Raw genomic sequence first — 23,001 nt, 5'->3', positions numbered from 1 at the left:
CACATCTGTTGAGAGATGTCGTTAATCTCTTATAAGCCTTCTAAATATCAAGGTAAAAAAAAGTGGATTACCGCAAAGGGAATACAAGAAAACATCTACAGATAAGTGTTTATAAAAGTTGAAGACAACACTCAACTGCAGTTACCGCAGGTACACTAGAAACAGCAAATTGTAACAAAATAAAATACTGTAAGTAAACAAAAGGCCATTCTGACGTGAAGTTATGAATATTGAGCAATAATTAGACAACAGCAATAGAGAGCCGTACATGCAGAACAGCGTTAAATGGTGAACGCGATTGCGACGTTAGCAGTCGGTATGCGAGCGGCCGTACCGGTGTCCTGGCGGAACTGGGTGAGTGTAGGGATATCGATTATGTAGGGGGCCAGCCAGGGGTCGGCCTGGCCCAGCGCGATGCTGTTGGTTCCTTTGCCGGTGGCCGCCGCTGCCGCTCCGTGTAGCTGCTGCAGGCTGCGCTCGACGTGCTCGCTCACTCTGCTGCTGTAGGGCCTCCAGTGGCCCGCCTCGTCCTCCCACTCCCACACCACCACCTGCGGCCCCTGGGCCACCGCCCCGGCGATGGGGAAGCTCGAGGCGCCGCCGCCGCCGCCGCCGCCTCCCGCAGCCGCCGCTCCGTTTCCGTACGCCGACGCCGCCATGTCGCGCTCCCTTCCCGGAGTAAACGGCGAGCAACAACCGCGGAGAACTTTCCGAGCTAAGCTCCTCCCCCTGCTGTCTCCAGGAAAAAGGGGGAAGGCGTCGCCGCGCCGCACCTTGGGCCGTGTAGTTTTATTGTGTCAGGATCCCGGGGATCTCACATCCGGTCTGCCCACTGACGGACTACAACTCCCATGAGCACGCTGACTAGCAGTCAGCTGACGGTTATGGACAGGTGCGAGTGCAACAGCGGAGCTGCGAAACTTGGTGGAGAACTTTTCATCGTTCTGTTGTTGTAGTTCAGTGTGGGCGCCAGGATAGAACTGCGTTGGGAATGTGAGCTCGGCAATCACAGAAATTGTGGATTGAGTACAAAAACAAAGTGAATGTTCGAAATGTGAAATTATAATGGAAAAGCCCTGCAGGTCAACGGGCATCTGTAGTGCAGGAAAAAATATTTTGGGTCAAAGATCATCTATCTATTTTTAAACGCGTATTCAATTCACCCCGGAAGTTTACACCCTATATTTAACCATTACTAGGCGTCTTGATTTGGACCGCGACACCATTACAGCTCGGAGAAACGGAGTTGAATTCTGGCGTCCTACGTCTAGCCAGTGAACGCCAGAGTTTCCTCCGGGTGCTCAGGTTTCCTCCCACAGCCCAATAACCTTATCAGTAGGTTAATTAGTCATCATAAATTGTTCTAAGTTATTGTTAAAAGCTCGTTGGGCCAGAAATATATAATTGATTATCCAACTGTTTAATGGCTTGTATTAGAAAAGATCTTGGATAAATAACATTGCAAAACTGAAAGAAAAAGACATCTACAAAAGGACATTTATGATGTAAGTAGGAGTGGCAGAGGGGGTCATTAGGTGCTCCCATTTCCAGCAATATCAGTTAAGTTTGCACATTCTCCCTGTGACCACCTATCTTCCCCTAGAAGATCAGGTTTCCTCCCTAGTGTGGATAAATCAATTGGTTACTGTGAACTGCTTCCTATGTAATCAAAGGGTAAAATAAGCACAAGGTTTAGCTTTTAGGCCTCGTAAGGCAGAACGCTGCAGAGGTACAGGAATACAATTGATAGGATCACTGCTGAGATTTTGTATGGTCACAATGGGATGAGTCCTGAGTCATAAAGTAAGCAAGTAAAAATGACTTGGTGATGGTGGTTAACATCATCTGCTTTAAATCTTCCTCTAGTAAACACTCTTTCAGAGAGGTATACAGAAATTATATTTACTTTTGCAAGTATATTTACTTCAGTTAATCTCCTCATTTGGCTGACCTGCCTTCCCAGAGTATATTCCAGTGGTAGCAAGTAAATTCTTTAAGTAGAAACCAAAATTGTACACACAACCGCAGGTGTGGTTTCAACAAGGTCCTGTATAATTGTGGTAAAACATCTTTATTCTTGTACTCAAATTCTCTTGCAATAAAGACCCATATACAATTTCCCTTTCTAATTGCCTGAGGTTCTTGCTCATTAGCTTACAGTTACTTATGGACAAGGGCACTTGGATCCTTTGAACATCAACATGTTTCAGTCTCTCATCTTTAAAAATTACTTTAGTATTTCCTTATTGAGATAGAGCACAAAATAGTTCCTTACAGCCTTTTGTGCCACCCTATAACCTCTGACAACCCCAACCTTATCATGGGTCAGTTTACAATTAACCTACCAACCGGTATGCTTTGAACTGTAGGAGGAAACCCGTGTGTTAGCAGGGAGAACGTACAAACTCCTTACAGACAGCGGTGTTATTGGTACTGTAAGTGTTGCGCTAGCCATTACGCTACCAAGCCACCCCAAAATTACACTGCTCTTATTTTTACTGAACTGGATAATCATGCAGTTTTCTAATATATACTGCCTTGGAATTTGGAGAACTGTCCTGCTTATAAATTGCACAGGTCCCTTCAGTTTACCTGAGAGGATGGCCTGTACGTATTTATGTCATGATAATATCACTACCTTCAAAGGTGAAGAAACAATCCTCAATACTGTATTAGCCCAGATTCTAAACTCATATTCTCAGGTGGTGTTTGGGCATGCATCATTCCGATACCAAGGCAAGACTGCTAATGCTAAGCTCCAGTGAGCACATGACAAGGCTATGTCATTCCTAAGAAGTAAATTTAGAAAACACCGTTGCCATTACTCAGAGGAAATCTCTCATGGTACCCTGATCTCATTGAGACCCTCTCTCATGGCGTTGTGTCCAATATTTTTTAAGCTACATCATCAAAATAGATCTGAAAGTTTATTTCAATGTTTGCAATATCTCTGCCACATTTACTGCCATTGATGGACTACACCATTAAGCAAGGGATCTGTGGACCCCTGCTGTAAAAAATATATAAAAATATATGCAAAGTGACCTGAGATACTCTGTTTAGGAAAATAACTACAAGTACATGCAAAACCTTTGTGTTAGAAAAACTATTTTAAACTAGGTTCAACTGTCAATTTTCCAACAATCTATTCTATCCTTCATTCCATGAAATAAAACTCATTTTACCACTCAATTTGAAAATAAAAGGACTGATTTTGTAATTTTAATAGTAAACAACTATATGGATGTTTTAATGAATGCTCAAAGGTGCAGAATACTCAACTAGAAAGACACGAGTTGACCTATCAGAGCAGATAAAATTATTTTTAAGTACAGGAGCTCAAAGATCTGAGAGATTCTGCAAGAGGACAGACAATGTTAAAAATTCAAAATAAATTTTTTATTGAAGTACATGCATGTCACCATACACAAACCTGAGATTAATTTTCTTGTAGGCATACTCAACAAATCTATAGAATAATAACCATAACAGAATCTATGAAAGACCACTCAATTAGGGTGTTCAACTAGATAACAACTTGTGCAAATACAAGATGAAGAAATAATGAATAAATAAATAATATATAGAGAGAGAGCATGAGAGGAAGAGTCGCTGAAAGTAATTCCATTGGTTGTGGCAACATTTCAATGATGGGGCAAGTGAAGTTAAGAGAAGTTATCTGTAGTGCTGAAATAGCGGAAAGATGAACTAGAGAACTGTCGTAGACGGGAAACATCGACTGGAATAAACAAAGATAACGTTGAAGTATTATCTTGCATTACACCAATATTTTAACAAGGAGCTTTAAAAAAAGGCAGCCTGCAGAGGCACCTTGCGGTCAGAGTCTGCAACTGCAGGTAGATAGCGTTTTTAATAATATTAAAATTGAAGATGCGCATAAATAACGTGAAATCTCTTTTGCATTTAGCTACTCACTTCTCGAACTTCTAGAATTAAGATACTTAATACTTCCTATGTTTGTAGAACGACAGAAGCTAAAGTGAAATCCCAAACTCACTGATAAATAATCAATATTGTTAAATTATAAAAGGTTAAATTCAGGAAGGGTGGTGATATAACATGCTTCATTCAATATTGGAAGTTCCAGTTCTAATCAAAAGTCAATCACAATTAAATGCACACACTGCTGAATCTGGAAATGGGTTGGTTAATGTTCGTGGGGAAACAATATTTTTATGACAATGAACTTGTTCAGAAGATGTGGGTAAAAGCTATTATGGAGATAATTAACCAGGAACAAAGCTGGGAAATATTTTGGTCTCTGTTTGGGTGGAAGAAAGTGGGTAAAGTTTGAATGAGGTGGTTGTTTGTTTGTCAGGGAGTCAACGGTCCAGTTGTAAAGGGAGGTGTTGAGTTCCAGGTCTAGGAGTATATCTCACAATGATTTGGGACATTTGTATCATGAGTTCTTTGGGACTGTCCATCATTGCTGAGACCCAAACCACAACACCACGTTTTCCTTAACCTGCAAGATGGCCTTTTATATTGTCATACTTGTGGAAAGCATATCGGATTAGCAAAGCAAGGTACCCACTCAGCTACAAATAGTTACAGCAGAATAGCAGAGGGGCAGATAGAGAAAATCTAGCTTTAATAACCCAAAAAAATGGCAGTCTAAGACCCGATGGCTGAAGACTCTGTCATGGCTTATGAACCGGGTGGGAACATCTCTCAAGCCCAATTGCCCCTTTGCACTCCAATTTCTGTATACTTTTGACAAATTTAAACTGAGAATGTTTAATATCCCTAAAAATTTGCTCATAGAGGAGCTGCAGCTTACTTCAATCCTGTGCAGTAGCCCCCACCACCTCCCCCATACCAGACAGTGATGCAGACAGTTAGAATGCTCTCCATTGTACATCTGTAGAAATGCGGGAGCTTTTTTGGTGATATAACAAATTTCTTCAAACTCCTAATGAAATATAGCCATTGCCTTGCCTTCTTTATAGCTGAATCAATATGTTGGGTCCAGGTTGGACCCTCACGAGATATTGACACCCAGGAACATGAAATTGCTCACTCTCTCCACTTCGGATCCTCCTGTGTTTCCTTGTCTTACCCTTTCCAAAATCCACAATCAGTTCTTTGGTCTTACTGACACTGAGTGCAATGTTTTTGCAGCAGCACCACTCAACTAGCTGGCATATCTTGCTCCTGTGCACTCTCACGTTACCATCTCTGATTCTGCCAACAATGGTTGTGTCACCAGCAAATTTATAAATAGTATTTGAGCCGTGCTTAGCCACACAGCTCAATCATAATAAGATAGAATACACCCTGTAATTTGAGAGGGAGAAATTAGTGTCAGATATATCAGTATTACAGCGGAGTAAAGGGAATTCCAGAGGCATGAGAGAGGAGCTGGCCAAAGTTGATTGGAAGGGGACACTAGCAGGTATGATGGCAGAACAGCAATGGCCAGAATTTTTGGGATCAGTTCAGAAGGTGCAGGATAGATAAATCCCAAAGAAGAAGTAGTACTCTAAAGGCAGGATGACTCAATCGTTGTTGACAAAGGAAGTCAAACCCAACATAAAAGTCAAAGGGAGGAAACATTAGTAGGAAGTTAAGGATTAGGAAGCTTTTAAAAACCATCAGAAGGCAACTAAAAATGTCATAAAGAGGAAGAAGATGAATACAAAGGTAAGCTAGCCGATAATATTAAAGAGGACATTAGATGTTTCTTCAGATATATAAAGAATAAAACAGAAGAGTAGATATTGGACAACTGGAGAGTGATGCTGGAGAGGCAGTGTGATGAGATCTGAAGGATTATTCTAAAGTGGACTGTTCCTTTAACAAGAGAGGGAGTGAGTGAACAGCTTGTGTGCTAATTCAACAGGACGAGACAGAAAATCTGAGTTGCCTTGGAAACTGAAAGGTGGAGCTGTATGATGGACAGCATGTTCCGCACTACTGAAATATATACAAGGTCAGTCGACTTTTTAATCACACAAGACACATGACTCCAGAGGCAAGGAGGACACTGGTGAGCTTTTTGTGCCCATGACAAGGGTGGGGATTTTGCTCACAGTGTGGACAAAGGAATGACCAGTGGAACGCTATCGGTGTGTTCAACCCTGGCCTGGGTTAATAGCGTTACCGTGGAAGTTCGGCATTCCGCTTTTCTGTGGTCATAAGTTGGTGACTGTAAGTTTCAGGAACAGGAGGGTGACATGGAGGATTGGCACTGGAAAATAAACCAACACGCTATCTCTCTCTCTCCAATTCTACTCAAATCAAATTCCAGAACTGAACTCATTACTTACTATACCACCGTAAGACTGTATCACCTAATCAGCTGAGCTGGCAAAGTTTGGGAACCTGATGTACTCACCTATATATATGCATATACCTTTGCTAACCTGTTTACTTTATTCACTTAGTTACTAATAAAATAGAGTTTATAACGGAAGACTCAGACTCCAGGTGTGTCCATTTCTGCTGGTTCTTTTTAACCCATTATGGGGTACGTAACAGGCAGTAATAGGGGAAATGACAGATGAACTAAGTAAGTATTTTGCCTCCATCTTTACTGTGGAAGACACTAGCAATATTCTGGAATTTTGTTGAAAAGCCTCAATAGAGTGAGCAAGCTGAGACAATGGGTCTACCTGGACAGGCGGGTTTGTGGATCTTGGGTAGGAGGTAAAAACGGGAAGTGCGGGGTGTGGGAATTATGAGGTTGGTGGCAGTGGTTGGGAGATTCCCAGAGCTGATAAAAGTTGGTGATGGTGTGGGAGACAGTAGCCTGGTGCTCCTCAGTGGGGTCCATGGGTGCCCCTTTCTTTCTCCCTAGGCCTCCCATCCCATGATCCTTTCCCTTCTCCAGCTCTGTATCCCTTTTGCCAATCATCTTTCCAGCTCTTAGCTTCACCCCAGCCCCTCCTGTCTTCTCCTATCATTTCAGTTTTCCCCTCCCCCTCCTACTTACAAATCTCTTACTATCTTTTCTTTCAGTTAGTCCTAACAAAGGGTCTCGGCCCGAAACGTCAACACTGCTTCTTCCTATAGGTGCTGCCTAGCCTGCTGCGTTCCACCAGCATTTTGTGAGTGTGTTGCTTGGATTTCCAGCAGCAGCAGATTTCCTCATATTTGCAATTTTAACACCGTAATGTCTTCTAAGTGTCCTCAATAATAGTGTGATTAACAATACACAATTCTGCGGAGAGAAAACAGTTACCCTGAATGGGGCTGTTGAGGGGGACAGAAAACAAAATTCATGATTCTTGTACTCACTCTTTTAATCTGTAAAAATATAGAGCAGTTATTTAAAACCAGGCTGCATGGTAGGGAGAGGGAATAAAATAACTTAAGCCAAGGTTTAATGTACATATCCCAGAGCTAGTTTTATAATCACAATCATTCCTTTTTGATGTTTCAGCAATATTATCCAGGAACACCCTTAAAGCTTAATGCAATATCCAAGAGCACCTTCCCAAGTGCCTCTTGTTTCCCTCCCTCGATAAATTCTTCTGATAGCTCCCTAAAAGTACTGCAAATTCGCCTTGACTTGATGTCTTGTCTGTAAATTCCATGTTTCCATTTATATCGTGCATTTCCATACAGAACAATTAAAGATCTCCTTGGTAAATGAATTGCCACCTCTACATCATTGGAAGGTACAGATCTTTGACTTTTGCAGGGACCTGGAATATCAACATTGAAATCAAAAATGCTTTCTGAATGACCATTTATGAGATCATATTGCTGTGCGTTTTGTACCATTTCAGTCAAGTGCAGCTGGAGGAAATCATCTGAATCACAGGTCATTGATAACACAGTTTCAGACAACAAATTAATGCTGACCAAACGTCTGCCCCACAGCCACCAGTCATCAAAGTGTGGATCAATGGCGGAGCCTTGCTCTGGTCTGTAATCTAGGTTACATTGTTCCACAGGAAGGAAGTTTTCCAGGATATTGTATTGTGCCATTCGATCCACAAGCAAGAGGCTGAAGCATGGTAGACCACTGAAACATCCCACTTTCAACTTGTGCTTTTTAAAGTTCACCTTTGGGCCATAGTCCTGAAAGTTGACAAGGAAATAAATGAGTAACAATGGATTAAAACAAGAATACTAATTTATTTCTTCACTTGTAATCACTTGAAATTATTGTTGATCAATATTTGCTCTTGGAAAGATAGTGATGATAGCTTATTGGCTAGGTAAACTATTTCAGAGGGCAGATAAGCTTAATAATATTTCCACTGGCCTGGAGCCACTTAAGCAAGACAAGACACACGTGTTTCCTAAAAGCAAATAGAAAACCAAACTGATATCTATAACCGCTTTTTAAAGGTTTACATTAATTGTTACTGATAGCACAATAGTTTTTTTCTCCCAAGTTCTAGATTTACTGAATTCAAATTCCCTAACTATTGGGTTAGGGAGAAAGAACTGATTTCCAGACATGTTCCTGGATCACAAACCCAGCACACAATATTTATTCTCCTGTTGGACTTTTTCCTCCAGTATTTTTCTTACTATTTAAGTGTTGGGAATTGAATTGGCTGAAGCCAAGTCTGAGACTATGGGGCCCTCAGGAAGAAGCTGGGATTAATTATCTACTCAGCACAATTGGCTGAAGTTGTTTGCTTCAGCCTTCAATTTGACACTCAAATGTTGGGCTTTTTTATGTTCTTGGGAGTTGTTGCTCCAGCACCCAGGGCATGCCCTTTTCTCTCTGTTACATCAGGTAGGAGATACAGAAGCCTAAAGGCACACACTCAGCGATTCAGGAACAGTTTCTTCCCTCTGCCACCCAGTTCCTAAATGGACATTGAAGCTTTGGACACTACCTCAATTTTTTTTTAAATATACAGTATTTCTGTTTTTGCACATTTTAAAAAATCTATTCAATATTTGTAATTAATTTATTTCTTTATTATTAGGTCATATTATTTTTTCATTCTTTGCTAGATTATGTATTGTACTGAACTACTGCTGCTAAGTTAACAAATTTCACGTCCCGTGCCACTGATAATAAACCTGATTCTGATTCTCCTCGATTCACAGTAACTGTTTAATTATTCTGAACTATTCATGAACAAATAGGATGGGTCAACCAAGCTTTGATTTGATCCATCAGCTATGGAACTGCTTAACTCGGTCCAAGTTTAACCGTACTGAATTGGCCTGTGGATCGAAGGTACTGTGTAAATACAGTAGTTGTAAGAAACTGGAGAAAATGATGTATAAATGCATGCTTTCTCTTTGACTACAGCAAGCATCACAATACAACCAATTTGGCATCAATCACCACAAATCTCCTTGCTTCTTTCACATTACAGTTGACTTTACTCATATGTTTTTAAACAATATGGTTCATACACTTCCTGTTAAATATTCAATTTCCCACAAAAGTTTATATTATTCTCTTCTAAAAATCTGACCCAAGAATGAAAATGTACTGATACCCAAGTAATTTCAGTCAACAAATGAAAGGGATTTAAAATAGCATTCAAAATAGATGGATTGTTTGAACTCATCTGGTGAATACAATATGGAAAAAATACAGAAATAAAAATAGAAAATATTGAAAATACCCAATCAAGTCCAGCGACATCTACTGAAAAGAGAAGCAGAAATAGTGTTTCAGATCAGTGATCATTCATCAGAATTAAGAAATGACTTTTCCTTGCTCTGATAACTGTCTCTCCTTGTACAGATTCTGTTGGGCCTGTTGATGATATTCAGTATTTTCTGCTTGGTTAATGATTTGCACCACTCTAATCCCTGCTTGTAGATAGATCTCATTATTATATAACAATGTTATGAATGTTTTTAATAGCAAAAGAAACAATTCAATTAAGTACTTACAGATCCTTAGAATCTCAAGGGACACAGTAAACATCCAAAACAGGAAACTTGAAATGATTGATTTTAGTAAGAGTGGGCTTTAATTAAGATTGTATTTAAAAGAAAAAAAATCTGTTGAGTTACTTTAAAATCTACTGTATCAACATCTAAAAATGTTCAGCACATAGCTTTGCGTGTATTTTGAAAAACTATTTACAAATGCTTTAAGATATTTGGGAAGTATGACATATTTGCACCAGAATGATTAATGTCTATAATAGAAAGTTATCTTCTATAATCCCATCAAAACAAAGTGTTAAACACAAAAGGAAGCAATGGAATTAAATAAAAATTGGCTATCACATCTGATCACTTGAAACAGAAATTTCTCATTCCATCACTTTATACTGCAAAACTGTATTGTATCAGTGTCTCAACAGTGATCCATAATTAGCATGTTCATCATGACAGGGAAACCTAACCTGCTTCCTTCGTCCAGATTGGGAAGGTTTCCACTCATTGTTATCCATCAGGTTCACCAACTCTGTTTCTTCCTCTTCATTCACAAAATTTTCTACTAAAAATACGCCAGGAAATGGAAAAGCCCAGCCACTCAGACACGTGGAGTCATCCCCAACTGCCAAGCCTGACTTGGGATGGTAAGTGAAGTGGTACGTTCTCTGTATAAAGAGTTTTTAATGACAACGTTCACATAATTAGAAAGAGTACTTTGACACAAAAAATTACTGGAATCAATATCACTCCATCCCAAACTATTTTTTGATAAAAACCAAACAATGAAACTCAATGACCAGATCAAGCACCATATAAATAATATATGTATTCGTTTTTGGACTGTTACAAACCCCGTAACTGGGTCACTTACCAGCAAAGATAGAGACGTCCGTTGAAGTCTGATGATACTATTTTTAACAGTATTTATTAGTAAAAATACACAAAAATAGTATCAATGCAAATATACAGATAATATATGTCCTCAATACTAAATCTAAAAGTGCGGGTATAATAGTAATCAATAAGAAATAAGCTCTATCGTTGTCTAGGGGATAATGTATTGTCCAATGGAAATATAAATTTCACTCAGTTCATGCAGGCTGCAGCTGTTGGGGACCGCTGTGTTGCAATGGTTGGAGAGAGAGAGAGATATGGAGAAAAACTTGCCGGCTTTCCTTTTATGATTTTGATCCGTCAGGAGTCTCGTTGTCGTGGCCGTTCACTTGTGGCCTCCCCTTTAGCTAAACCGTTCTTCTGTGATGAGCCCGCCACCCTGGAGGACGCACATGAGCTCTCACCGGCGTTCGCTATAAAACGCTATCATGGGATTTCTAGCGTTTCTCCTGGTGTGTCTGAAGAGGTGTTTCCCAGACTCCTCTTTTATCCTTACTCACGGGGTCTCAGATGTTAATCAGGTTGGGATGATGCAATCCCTCAACCAGACCACTCTGGTTGTCCCCTGAGGGGTTTCGATGAATAGTACAGTACTCAATACACAATTCCATCTCCAAGAGACAATAGCCGTTATCAGTGGTTCTGTTTCGCTGAGGCCAGGACACATTCCAAATCTTGTGTATTCTGCATGTCTCTCTCTCATTTCCTGGGTCCCAGACCCAAATTAATAGCAATCTTGCGATTCTCAAAAAGGAGGGGGCGACTTTGTACCCTTCGGCCCCTCAGAGTTGCTTCACATTCATAACAGGACCAAGAACAAAACTTCAGTGTTTTCTTAACATTCCCAACATCTATGAAGAAGTTTTTAATCCAATTGGAAAAGAAATGCAAGGTGCACATACAAATATAAAATGCAGCACAAGTCATATCCAAACATTGTGTTGTTTTATAAACATGAGAAAATCTGCAGATGCTGGAAATCCAAAGCAACACACACTAAACACTGGAGGAACTCAGCAGGACAGGCACCATCTATGGAAAAGTGTAACCAGTCAACGTTTCAGACCGAGACCCCTCTCAAGGACTGAGAATAAAGGGGGAAGGTGCAGGAATAAAAAAGGTGGGGGGAGGTGGGAAGGAGGCTAGCTGGAAGGTGATAGGGAATGCCAAGCGGGTGGGAAAGGTCAAGGGCTGGAGAACGAATCTGATAGAAGAGTGGACCATTGGAGAAAGGGAAGGAGGAGGGGACCCAGGAAGGAGTGATAGGCAAGAGAGAAAAAAATTGTTTGATCAGAAGAAGTTGATATTCATGCCATCAGGCCAGAGGCTACCCAGACAGAATATAAAGTATTGCTCCTCCACCCTCAGGGTGGCCCCATATTGGCACAAGAGGCGGCCACGGGCTGAAATGTCAGAACAGGAATGGGAACCGGAATTAAACTGTTTGGCCACCAGGAAGTCCTGCTTGTGGCAGATGGAGCGGAGGTGCTCAACAAAGCATTCCCCAATTTACAATGGGGCTCACCATTGTAGAGGCCGCATCGGGAGGACCAGGCACAATAAACAACCCCAACAGATCCACAGTTGAAGTGTTGCCTCATCCAGGGCCCTGAATGGAGGTGACAGAGGAGTTAAATGGGCAGGTGTAGTACGTTGGCCACTTGCAGGGATATATGCCAGGAGGGAGATTAGTGGGGAGGGACAAATAGACAAGGGAGATCTGGAGGGGGAGGCAGGTAACGATTTGTTTAGTGCATCCCCTTGGAGACAACAGAAGTTGCAGAGGATGATGTACTGGATGTGGAGGCTGATGGGGTGGGAGGTAAGGACAAGAGGAGGTTTATCACTGTTAAGGTGGAGGGAAGATGGGGTGAACACAGATGTTTGGGAAATGGAGATGTGGGTGAGGGCAGAATCAATAGTGGAGGGAGAGAAACCCTGTTCTTTGAGGAGGGCATCATGGATCGAAAAGTTGCCTCCTGAGAACAGATGCAGTGGAGGCAAAAGAATTGGAAAAAGGGAATAGCATTTTTACAGGAGATAGGGTGGGAACTGGTATAGTCAATCAAAATATCCATGGGAATCATAAGACTTCTAAAAGATGTCAGCTGGCTGTGTCTCCAGAAATGGAGCCAGAGATTGAGAAACGGGAGGGATGTGCCAGAAATAGACTGAGTGAATTTATGGACAGGGTAGAAGTCAGAGGCATAGTTAATGAAAGTGATGAGCTCATGAGTGCATGAAGCAGCACCGAAGCAGTTAGCAGAGGAAGAGTTGGGGAACATTACTGGGAAAGGCTTTGAACATGGACTGTTCTAAATAGCCAATGAAGAGGCAAGTATAGCTGGGGCCCATGTCTACCCCTTGAGTTTGGAGAAAGTGGGAGGAGCCGAAGGAAAATTTGTTGAGGGCGAGGACCAGTTCTGCCAGACAGAGAAGTGTGTGGTGAAAGGGAATGGAGTAAGGTGATGATTGGCAGAACATGCTTGATGGGTCAAAAGGTCTAACTCTACTTTGAGATCTTATGGTCTTACGATATCATTCATCTCACGATCAAAGACGATCAGGTTGCAGTTGTGAAAAATCAAAAATAATGTAGATATTGAAAATCTGAACTAAGAACATAAAATACTGGAAAAATCCTGCAGGTTAGGTACAAGCAGTGGAAAAAGAAACCAGAAAAATATTTCAGGTGGAAAATTCATTATCAAATAATCCGTAGAGATCTTTCATCTAAATCATTAGCTGCTTCTAGTTCCACAGATGTTGCCTGATCTGTTGAGCTTTTCCAGCACTTTCTGTAGTCATTATGAATGCTGGTTGAAGTAACCACTGCAAGTTGAACTCACTGTTGCTGTCAAACTGAGAATCATCCCTCCTTCATCTAAACTGAAAATCAATGCCCTTGAAATTCACTAACTTTCAATGACCTGATGCCTTTCTAGTTATCTATTGGTCAGCATCCTTTGCATCATAGTCTGGGGTGGCCGGTAGTGGGGATAATGCTCCCAATGGCATGCGTCTCAAATAGCTTCTAACAACCATGTCTAACTCCTGCCTTCATGTGGGTCTTAGCTACTAGACCAGTGGAACAGTTTCCTTTGACATAAGAGGCAAAGGTTAGTTAATGGCACCTTAAAAACAGTCTCTTCTTATAGGAGTCCCATCAGCCTTGGCTGTCAGCTCATTGAGAAGGAAAATTCTGATCTCAAACCTCCACTGTCTTGAGGCTATACCCACCAGTGGGGAAGGCTTCAAGAGTAAACCCCAAGGAAATATCCAGAGCTGGAATTCGTAAGGCAGTCCTAAGTTGAGTTCAATGCTGACCGGCAACTTCTGCGACACCGCTGGTGCCAAACTATCAGTCTCTGCCATTCCTTTGAATTCATCAGCCGTGTGGAGAGTGGGAGCCTGCTGCATTGGCAACAGGTTGCTCTTCAAATCGTACTGCCCTGACTTGCACATGACAGCTAGGACGTAACACCCATGGTCGACCTCAATCAATGGAGGGCCTTACCATTCTTTCCTCTGTACAAAATGGGAGCATAAATAGAACATTCAGTCTCTATACCTGCTCTACCACTTAACAAGATTATGGCTCTAACTTTTAACTCTATTTTACAGCACATGATAGTAATCCTTAAACTTCTAGCTCAATAAGGATGTATCAATTTCTGCCTTCACAATATTAAAAGATTCTCCTTCTAGCATTTTTTGAGAAAATTTGAGTGTCTTAAACAGCTTGCCCCTTATTTTTAAAGAGCCCTAGGTTCTCCCATAATAGGAAATAGTATATGTGACAAGAATAAATACCAATATTCAAACAATACACACAAAATGTTGGAGGAACTCGGCAGGCCAGGCAGCATCTATGGAAAAATGCACAGTTGATGTTTCGGGCCACAACCCTTAGACAGGACTGTAAAAAAAAAGCTGAGGAATAGATTTGAAAGGGAGAAACACTAGACGATAGGTGAAACTTGCAGGGGGAGAGATGAAACAAAGAGCTAGGAAGTTGATTGGTGAGAGGGACAGAAGGCCATGGAAGAAAGAAAGGGTGGGGGGGAAGAGAAGAGTACCAAAGGGAGCCAATGGGCTGGCAAGGAGATAAGATGAGAGAGGGACGAGGGGATGGGAAGGGGGTGGGGTGGAGGCATTACTGGAATCAATGTTCATGCCGTCTGGTTGGAGGCTACCCAAACAGAATACAAGGTATGATATGTTCCTCCAGCCTAAGTGTGGCCTTATCCTGACAGTGGAGGAGGCCACAGATGAACATATCAGAATGGGAATGAGAAGTGGAATTAAGATGGGTGGCCACTGGGGGATCCCGTTTGTTCTGGCAGACAAAGCATAGATGCTCGGTGAAGCAGTCTCCCAATCTACATCGGGTCTCACCTCCTTCAAACAAAAGGGGTAATCATGGGCATTCGCATGAGTCCCAGCTATGCCTGCCTGTTTATAGGCTACATTGAACAGTCTATGTTGCAAGTCTTCATTGGTGATCATCCTGCACTTTTCATTGGTGCTGCTTCCTGCACCCATGCTGAATTCGTCAATTTCATCCACTTTGCCTGCAATTTCCACCCAGTCCTCAAATTCGCCTGGTCCATTTCCAACACTTCCCTTCCCTTTCTCAATCTCACTGTCTCTATCTCCCGAGACACCTTATCCACTGATGTCTATATAAATCAACGGATTCTCACAGCTACCTGGACTATACTTTGTCTCACCCTGCTACTTGTAAAAATGCCACCCCCTTCTCTCAATTCTTCCGTCTCTGCTGCATCTGCTCTCAGGATGAGGCTTTTCATTCTAGAACAAAGGGGATGTCCTCCTTTTTCAAAAAAAGGGCTTCCCTTCCTTCACCATCAATGACACTGCCTTCAACTGCATCTCTTCCATTTCATACACATCTGCTTTTACCCCATCCTCCCGCAACGCTACCAGGGATAGGGTTCCTCTTGTCCTCACCTACCAGCCCACCAGCCTCCCACCACACATCTTACCCAACTTTCTGCAGGGATCACTTCCAACACAACTCCCTTGTTCATTCGTCCCTCCCAACTGATCTCCCTCCTGGCACTTACCATTGCAAGCGGACCAAGTGCTACACCTGCCCCTGCACTTCCTCCCTCAATACCATCCAGGGCCCTAACCAGTCCTTCCAGGTGAGTTGACACTTCACCTGTGAGTCTTTTGGAGTCACTTACTGTGTTCGGTGCTGCTGGTGTGACCTCCTGTATATCAGTGAGACCTGACGTAGATTGGGAGACCGCTTCGCTGAGCATCTACGCTCCTTCCACCAGAACAAGTGGGATCTCCCTGGGGCCACCCATTTTAATTCCACTTCCCATTCCGATATGTCCATCCATGGAGACCTCCACTGTTGTGATGAGGCCACACTTAGGACAGAGGAACAACACCTTATATTCCATTTGGGTACCCACCAACCTGATGGCATGAATATCGATTTCTCAAACTTCTGGTAATGCCCCACTTTTCCCTCTCATCTCATCACCTTGCCTACCCATCGCCCACCTCTGGTGCTCCTTCCCCCTTTGTCTTTCTTCTGCAGCCTTCTGCCTCTTTCACCAATCAATCCCAGCTCTTTACTTTATCCCTCCCCTCCAAGTTTCACCCATCATCAAGTGGTACTCTGTCCCCCCCACTCCCATCTTTTAAATCTGCTGTTCAGCATTTTTTTTTAATATTCGGTCCTGCCAAAGGGTTTCGGCCCAAAATGTCAACCGTCCTTCCCCCCCCCCCCCCCCGTAGACGCCTGCTGAGTTTCTCCAGCATTTTGTTCATATTGCTCAGATTTCCAACATCTGCAGATTTTCTCATTTCTAGTTTCTCCCATAATAGGAAACTTCCTTTCTCTTCACATGCCCTCTCTCAAGCCTCTCATCTCCTGTTTGTCACATCCTCGCTGACTCTTCCAATTTCCAGTTGATACAAGCCCAGTTTGTCCAAATGTTCCTCATAGCCAACTGTGCCAGAATGGTTTACTGGGATAAATATTCCTCAAGTGAAAGTGAAGAATCATTATTGATCAGCCTGGCTGGTGTTAACTTCATCTTAAGTTTCCAACTGTACAGAGTTTGAACATGAAACACAGGCTGGTACAGCACTGGTAGAGGCCCTTCAGCCCACAATGTCTGTGCTAAGCACAAAGCCAAATTACACCAAATCTCTTCTGCCTGTACACAAACCGTTTCTCTACATTTCCCAACTAGATTTACACTGCACCCTGGTACATGTGACAAGAATAACTAATACCAATATTCAAATACTCTTAAACACCACTGTAATATCTATTTCCATCACAACCTCTTGCAGCCCTAGTCCTGGTGATGAGTGAGGCTTCTTTGAGAAGAGCCCCATTCATTCACTTGCAATAACTATTCTGGTAGAGGCAATCAGCTGGTCAAGCAACATTTGTGGGGGCAAAGTAATTCCTCCTCTCTCAGATGCTGCTCGGCCCTCGAGCTCACTCAGCAGATTGCTTGTTGCTCCAGATTCAAGTACTGCAATCCCCCTGTGCCTCCATAAATTATTTCCAATACAGAAGCCACATCTTACGAAGAGACACTAACCTGCTCACACTTGGGCATCACAAGAACTGGGCCCTTGGCCCACTCACAGCTCAGACACGAACGGATCCCTCGGCAGCCGCAGCTGGGCTGCGCGGTGGCCTCGGTAGCCATCGTCAGGCCGCACCCTCTACCTGGGCGACTCCGAGAGGCCGTCTCCGGCCGCCGCCAACCCCAACCGTGCGCCGAGGGCGAGCACAGCGCGCATGCGCTCTGAAAGGATCGCGTAGGAATCGAGTCGCGCCTGCGCACCAAAAGATGCCGGCCGACTGCTCACGGTGTGCGCATGCGTACCTAAAGATGCCGGATGAGTCGGTGCTGACGCCGCCAGCGCGCGAACCGGGCTTCCGGAAACGACTCGGTGTGAAGTCCCGGCTGGGAACCGGTGCCACGGCGAGCAGAAGGTGACCGGGCTGAGCGGTGTCGGTGCTGGGAAAGTTATTGCAAATGTTTCCTGGCTAATCCGGTGTAACGGCAGCCCCCGCGGCGGTGTCCACGTGTGGCTCTTTGGACCCGGTGCTGAGGGTGACTACAGAGGGACAGTGGCGCCACTTTCAATCAAGTTACTACTGTTTTCAGGCTTTTCCCATTAATCGGCGGTGAAAGCAAACCGTTCACTTTTCATAGACGCTACGGGACCTGCAGAATGTGTGCAACTTTCCTGTTTTTAATTTAGATTTCCGAGCTTTTGCGGGTTTTGCGCATACACCTTATCCCATTAAGTTGTTCTGGATAAATAATTTGCTCTTTGAGTTCACAACTGTTTCAAAAAGTAGATATTTGAAAAAGCTGCATAAATTGTAAATAAAGCGAGGAAAAAACTGGTTCATTTAGCAGGTCAAGCAGCGTCTGCGGAAAGGGAAACGGTTCAGATCAAACATTTACCAGAAATTGGGTAAGGAGAAAAAGATGGTGTAGCGAGAGTGAGAGATGGATTAACATACCGGGAATATTGTTGACTAGTTGCCCAGGGTTCATGAGCCGAGAGATAATGGAACCCTGGTCAGAACCCACTTGGAGTACTGTGCTCAGTTCTTGGTCACCTCACTACAGGAAGGATGTGGAAACTAGAAAGGGTGCAGAGGAGATTTACAAAGATGTTGCCTGGATTGGGGAGCATGCCTAATGAGAGTAGATTGAGTGAAATTGGCCTTTTCTCCTTGGAGCAATGGAAGATGAAAGGTGACCTGATAGAGGTGTATAAGATAATGAGAGGCATTGATCGTGTGGATAGTCAGAGGCTTTTTCCCAGGGTTGAAATGGCTAACATGAGAAGGCCCAGTTTAAGGTGCTTGGAAGTAGGTACAGAGGGGATGTCAGGGGTAAGTTTTTTATGCAGATGGTGGTGAGTACGTGGAATGGGCTGCCAGCGACTGGTGGAGACGGATACAATAGGGTCTTTTTCAAGACTCCATGATAGGTACATGGAGCTTACAAAAATGGAGGGCAATGGGTAACCCCAGGTAATTTCTAAAGTAAGTACATATTCAGCACACCATTGTGGGCCGAAGGGCCTGTATTGTGCTGTAGGTTTTCCATGTTTCTGAGTCTTACTGGAGTTACAACCAATCCCATCACTCACAGCACTACACTCCTTCAGTGGCTGAACATGATCTTGCATTGAACAACTTTTCAGTCAACAGACTCTCTCCTTTCTAGACTTGTATACCAGAAGGGAATAGACTTGTGAACAATATCCATTATAAATCACAGACCCCTTTTGGTGGCTTTGAGGATTACTTAATTCCTCTCCAATTTCATTGATTCTGAGGGGATTGATGGGACTACAAAGTGTTTCCAACGGCCTCTTTTACCTGAACTGTGTCTGTGTGAGGGTGATGGCTAGAGAAGGTAGACTTGATTATAAACCATGAGATATTGTAGTCAGTCATACAGCTAGAAACCGGCCTTTCAGCCCAGCATGTCCAGGCTGATCCTCAAGTACCAATCTATACTATTACCTGCAGTCTATGAACCTTGGTAATTGGGGTTCTTCTCTAAACATTTCTTGAATGCTATGAGAAATATTACCATCGGCGCTCATTCAGGTGATGCATTGCAAATTTGAGAGTCGGAGGCTATTTACATGATAAAGACCCGAACTTTACATGGCCCACTGTTGGAGATGGTATCTTTTCTCACTTTGAAATTGCTTTAAGCCACCAACCCTGCCCTTTCTGCTGCCACTTCTCAAGCCTACCTCCATAACTTCCTACCTTGCATTCTTTATTTTAAATGGTTACACACTACCCAACTGCAAACTTCTTTGTCTTCATGATCGCCTCTCCAGCACCTCATTTGAAATTCTTCCTCTTTTTCAGTTTGAAGGAGTTTGGGGAGGAAATTCTACCACCTGGGGTAAAGTAACTGAGACGAGCCTCAGGTTATCAAAGGTCAACTGTCCATAGTTTGGGCCTTTTGATTATTGGATTTTGTTACATAGGACTCAATGAATGAAGGAACAGAACGTGAATTGTGCTTTTGTTGATTTTCACACAGAGTAAGGAACAGCAACTCCAAATATGACAAAGATCACAAAAGAACTATTACTTGAAAAAGGAAGCCCAAAGGACTCGAAATTGGAAAATGTCAAGAAAATCGAGTAAGAAGAATTAATCTCTTATTACTGTTTCACATTAAACCCCTAGATTGTGGGCTGTACAAGAGTTTGGAAGTAAATTTTAATTGAGCTATAGTTCAAAATCATTTGAATAACCTCAGAGATACTTCTGGATGTATGTTTTATTAATTCAGAATTGCAGATGTTGAGAAAATTGAAAGGCCTAGATAGAATGGACGTGGGGAGGATGTTTTTAATAGTGGGAAAGTCTAGGAACAAAAGACACGGCTGCAGGAAAGATGGACGTCCCTTTAGAACAGGGATAAGGAGGAATTTCTTTATCCAGAGGCTGGTGAATCTGTGAAATTCATTGCCACAGACCACTGTGAAGGCCAAGTCATTCAGTATGTTTAAGTGGGGGTTGATAGATTTTTGATTAGTAAGGGTGACAAAGGTTACAGAGAGAAGGCGGAAAAATGGGGTTGAATGAGGGAAAATAATCAGCCCTATACATTACTGTACAAAGCATCTTCAGCTATTTTTCTGGTGATTCTAAAGAGTATGGTATTTGGCTCATTTGGATTTGCCTGCTTTGTATATAGAATATCCTCAGAAAATTTTGGCGCTGATAGCTTAGGATGAGTTCCCAGGAAATGCAAATAGAATCAAGGAAAGATTAGCTTTATTTGTCACATGTACATCAAAGTACTGAGTGAAATGTGTCATTTGTGTTAACAACCAGCACAGTCCGAATATGTGCTGGAGACGACCTGCGAGTGTCTCCATGCTTCTGGCACCAACATAGCATGTCAACAACTTACTACCCTTAACCTGTATGTTTTTGGAAATGGGAGGAAATTAGATCACCTGGGTGAAACCCTGGTCCTCGTCACGGGGGAGAACATACAACCTCCTTACACACAGGTGGAAATTGAGCCCTGATCACTGGTCCCTGGCACTGTAATAGTGTTACGCTACAGTGCTGCCCTTAACTGCTAAACTAACAGTGATCATTATAACCTCTTAAGTGTAGAGAAACATGAAAGATAACACTGCTCTGCAGGAGCTTGGACCAAAGGCCTATACTCCCTGAAGTTGTTGGGTGCTCTGCCAGGAATTTCATCACTTGCAGTTTGGCATGATGAGCCTGTTGGATGTGTTCTATCATTCAGCACTTGCTTAGTGTGTGGATAGAACACCAATTCTATGGGGGGGGGGTGTCTTTGTCCCCCCCCCCTCTCTCCACCCCCCCCCCCCGCACTGCCCCCCTCTCCAGCCCCCCCCCTCCCCTTTTTTTGCTGGATCTGTAATGAATTATTTCGAAAAGAAAAGATTACTATTTGATTCTTGGTGAATGGTAAAATTACAAAAGTGGTGTACTGGACTAATGCAAAGCAATATTCAAATTAGGAACTGCTTGTCCATCACTTGGGAGAATTGTAATATTGATACTGCAATTTGTACAATTCCTTTGAAATTTAATCTTACTTAGTTTTCCCTTTTTTTTAAATTTAGTCTTTCTAACTTAAATTTGAAAACAAGCGATTTGGATCCAGTATTATTTTCCCAGTTACTGGAGTTGGAAGAACTGGATGTGTCTGGAAATAGGCTAACAGAGATTCCAAATGACTTGGGGCTTGCCAACCTGAAATGTCTAAACTGTGCCAATAATGATTTGGAGCAGATTACGTCACTTGGACAGTTTGTGAATCTTGAAGATCTCAATTGTGACGATAACTTGCATTTGACGGTAAGTGACTGAGTAGGAATAAAACTGATGTCATCAAAGCAGGCCTGATTAACCTTGTTTAGGTTTATTTAATGAATCATTTTCTTTTTGACCCTATGGAAACAGTGTACAGTTTTGTTTATTACCAATTCACCAGCCATTCAAGCCCACTTCCATTCTGTGATGACTTACATTATTTATTTATTTAGTGATACAGTGTGGAGTAGATCCCCCTGCCCTTCTAGCAACACCGCCCCAACAAACTTGATTAACCCTATCCTAATTATGGAGCAATTTCCAATGACCAGTTAAGTTATTTTTACGTCTTTGACCTGTGGGAGGAAACCGGAAGACCTGGACAAAACCCACGCACTCCAGGGGGAGGAGGTACGAAGACTGCTTACGGAATGGCACTGGAATTGAACCCTGAACTCCAGAGTGCTGCAAGCTGTAATAGCATCACGCGAACCACTGTGCAAATGTGGTATACTCTGCCAAATAAATCAGGAGTCAGCAAATAGTAGGATGTAGTTGTCACTTGAGCCTGACTTTGTCAATGGAAGAAAATAGTTTAGTTTAATTGATTAGAGTTAATGCCTGAAGGCATGGCCTGGATTACAGTGAATATTTTTTCTGAGCTGTACCTTGACTGCATTGGTAATGCTTTTGCACTTGAAGCTTGGATATTACGTGACTTTTGCTGCCTGTTAGCCCCTTGATTTACTTTTACAAGGTTTAGGTCTGACTCTGCCCTTCCTTTCTTGGATCTCTCCATCTTGAGTGTTAGGTTAGCAATAAACCTTTCGAAAAGACTAGAATATAAAAGGAAGTAAGTAATGCTGAGGGTTTATACGGCATTGGTCAGGCGATATTTGTGATAACTTTTGTGCCCCTTATCTAAGGAAGGATATGTTGGTGTTGGAAGGGTCTAGAGGAGGTTGAGAGAAATGATCCCAAAGATGAAACAACTCCCAACTTATACTCACTGGCATTGGGAAGGATGAGGACGGGGGAATCACATTGAAATGTACTGAATATTGAAAGGCCTGCGTACAACTGTAGCTTGCTCTGCAGAGCTCTTCACTGCATTTAATATGTTTTCTATATCTCTGTTCTTGTTCTCTTTCCTCCAGAACAAAGCTAGGATAAAACTCCTCTGGTCCTTGACCCCCACACCATCAACTTTAGTGTTCAGTGGGCCACCCTTTGCAATCACTGCCAACTTGAACAAGGTTGTAAACCAAACACACCCATCTCCTCTCAGCAATTCAAAGGGATCATTCCCTTCGTCATTCCCTGGCCTGTGCTGTTCTAAACCCATGAGCCACTGTTTCTTTTGGCACTTTAACATGCAGTTGCAGAGGTGGCTCAGAACCTCTTGCTGC

The 23,001-nt window shown here is 42.7% G+C and overlaps 3 protein-coding genes across 6 annotated transcripts in view; 1 reads left to right on the top strand and 2 right to left on the bottom strand.

The window, feature by feature from the left end:
* Positions 1 to 803, bottom strand: part of dtx2 (deltex 2, E3 ubiquitin ligase) — a 53,754-nt gene extending 52,951 nt beyond the window's left edge. For both annotated transcript variants that reach the window (XM_059973008.1, XM_059973009.1), the window contains exon 1: positions 335 to 803. In XM_059973008.1, the coding sequence (XP_059828991.1) occupies positions 335 to 659 (325 nt within the window). In that variant the 5' untranslated portion in view covers positions 660 to 803. The remainder of the gene's footprint in view (positions 1 to 334) is intronic.
* Positions 804 to 935: 132 nt separating this feature from the next.
* lrwd1 (leucine-rich repeats and WD repeat domain containing 1) overlaps positions 936 to 23,001 on the top strand; it is an 87,997-nt gene continuing 65,931 nt past the window's right edge. Inside the window, exons 1-3 of one of the 3 annotated variants that reach the window (XM_059973007.1) lie at positions 936 to 1,335; positions 19,827 to 19,929; positions 21,403 to 21,637. In XM_059973007.1, the coding sequence (XP_059828990.1) occupies positions 19,850 to 19,929; positions 21,403 to 21,637 (315 nt within the window). In that variant the 5' untranslated portion in view covers positions 936 to 1,335; positions 19,827 to 19,849. The other 2 variants (XM_059973005.1, XM_059973006.1) reach the window with 2 other exon arrangements.
* Positions 3,378 to 17,541, bottom strand: alkbh4 (alkB homolog 4, lysine demthylase). Its single transcript, XM_059972999.1, has 3 exons — positions 17,331 to 17,541; positions 10,305 to 10,502; positions 3,378 to 8,049 (listed from the first exon to the last, which is right to left on the bottom strand). The coding sequence occupies exons 1-3, from the start codon at positions 17,439 to 17,441 to the stop codon at positions 7,411 to 7,413; spliced, it is 948 nt and encodes a 315-aa protein (XP_059828982.1). The 5' UTR covers positions 17,442 to 17,541; the 3' UTR covers positions 3,378 to 7,410.

The sequence above is a fragment of the Hypanus sabinus genome, chromosome 6, assembly GCF_030144855.1.
Source record: "Hypanus sabinus isolate sHypSab1 chromosome 6, sHypSab1.hap1, whole genome shotgun sequence".
NCBI lineage: Eukaryota > Metazoa > Chordata > Chondrichthyes > Myliobatiformes > Dasyatidae > Hypanus > Hypanus sabinus.
This window is presented reverse-complemented; position numbering and strand designations above follow the sequence as displayed.

Excerpts from the sequence above, each read along its gene's own strand:
- alkbh4 (XM_059972999.1), bottom strand. The coding sequence starts at position 17,441 with ATGGCTACCGAGGCCACCGCGCAGCCCAGCTGCGGCTGCCGAGGGATC. Across the intron at positions 10,503-17,330 it reads TGATGCCCAAGTGTGAGCAG|AGAACGTACCACTTCACTTA; the intron begins GTTAGTGTCTCT and ends CTCTTTATACAG. Across the intron at positions 8,050-10,304 it reads AATCTGGACGAAGGAAGCAG|GACTATGGCCCAAAGGTGAA; the intron begins GTTAGGTTTCCC and ends GTCAACTTTCAG.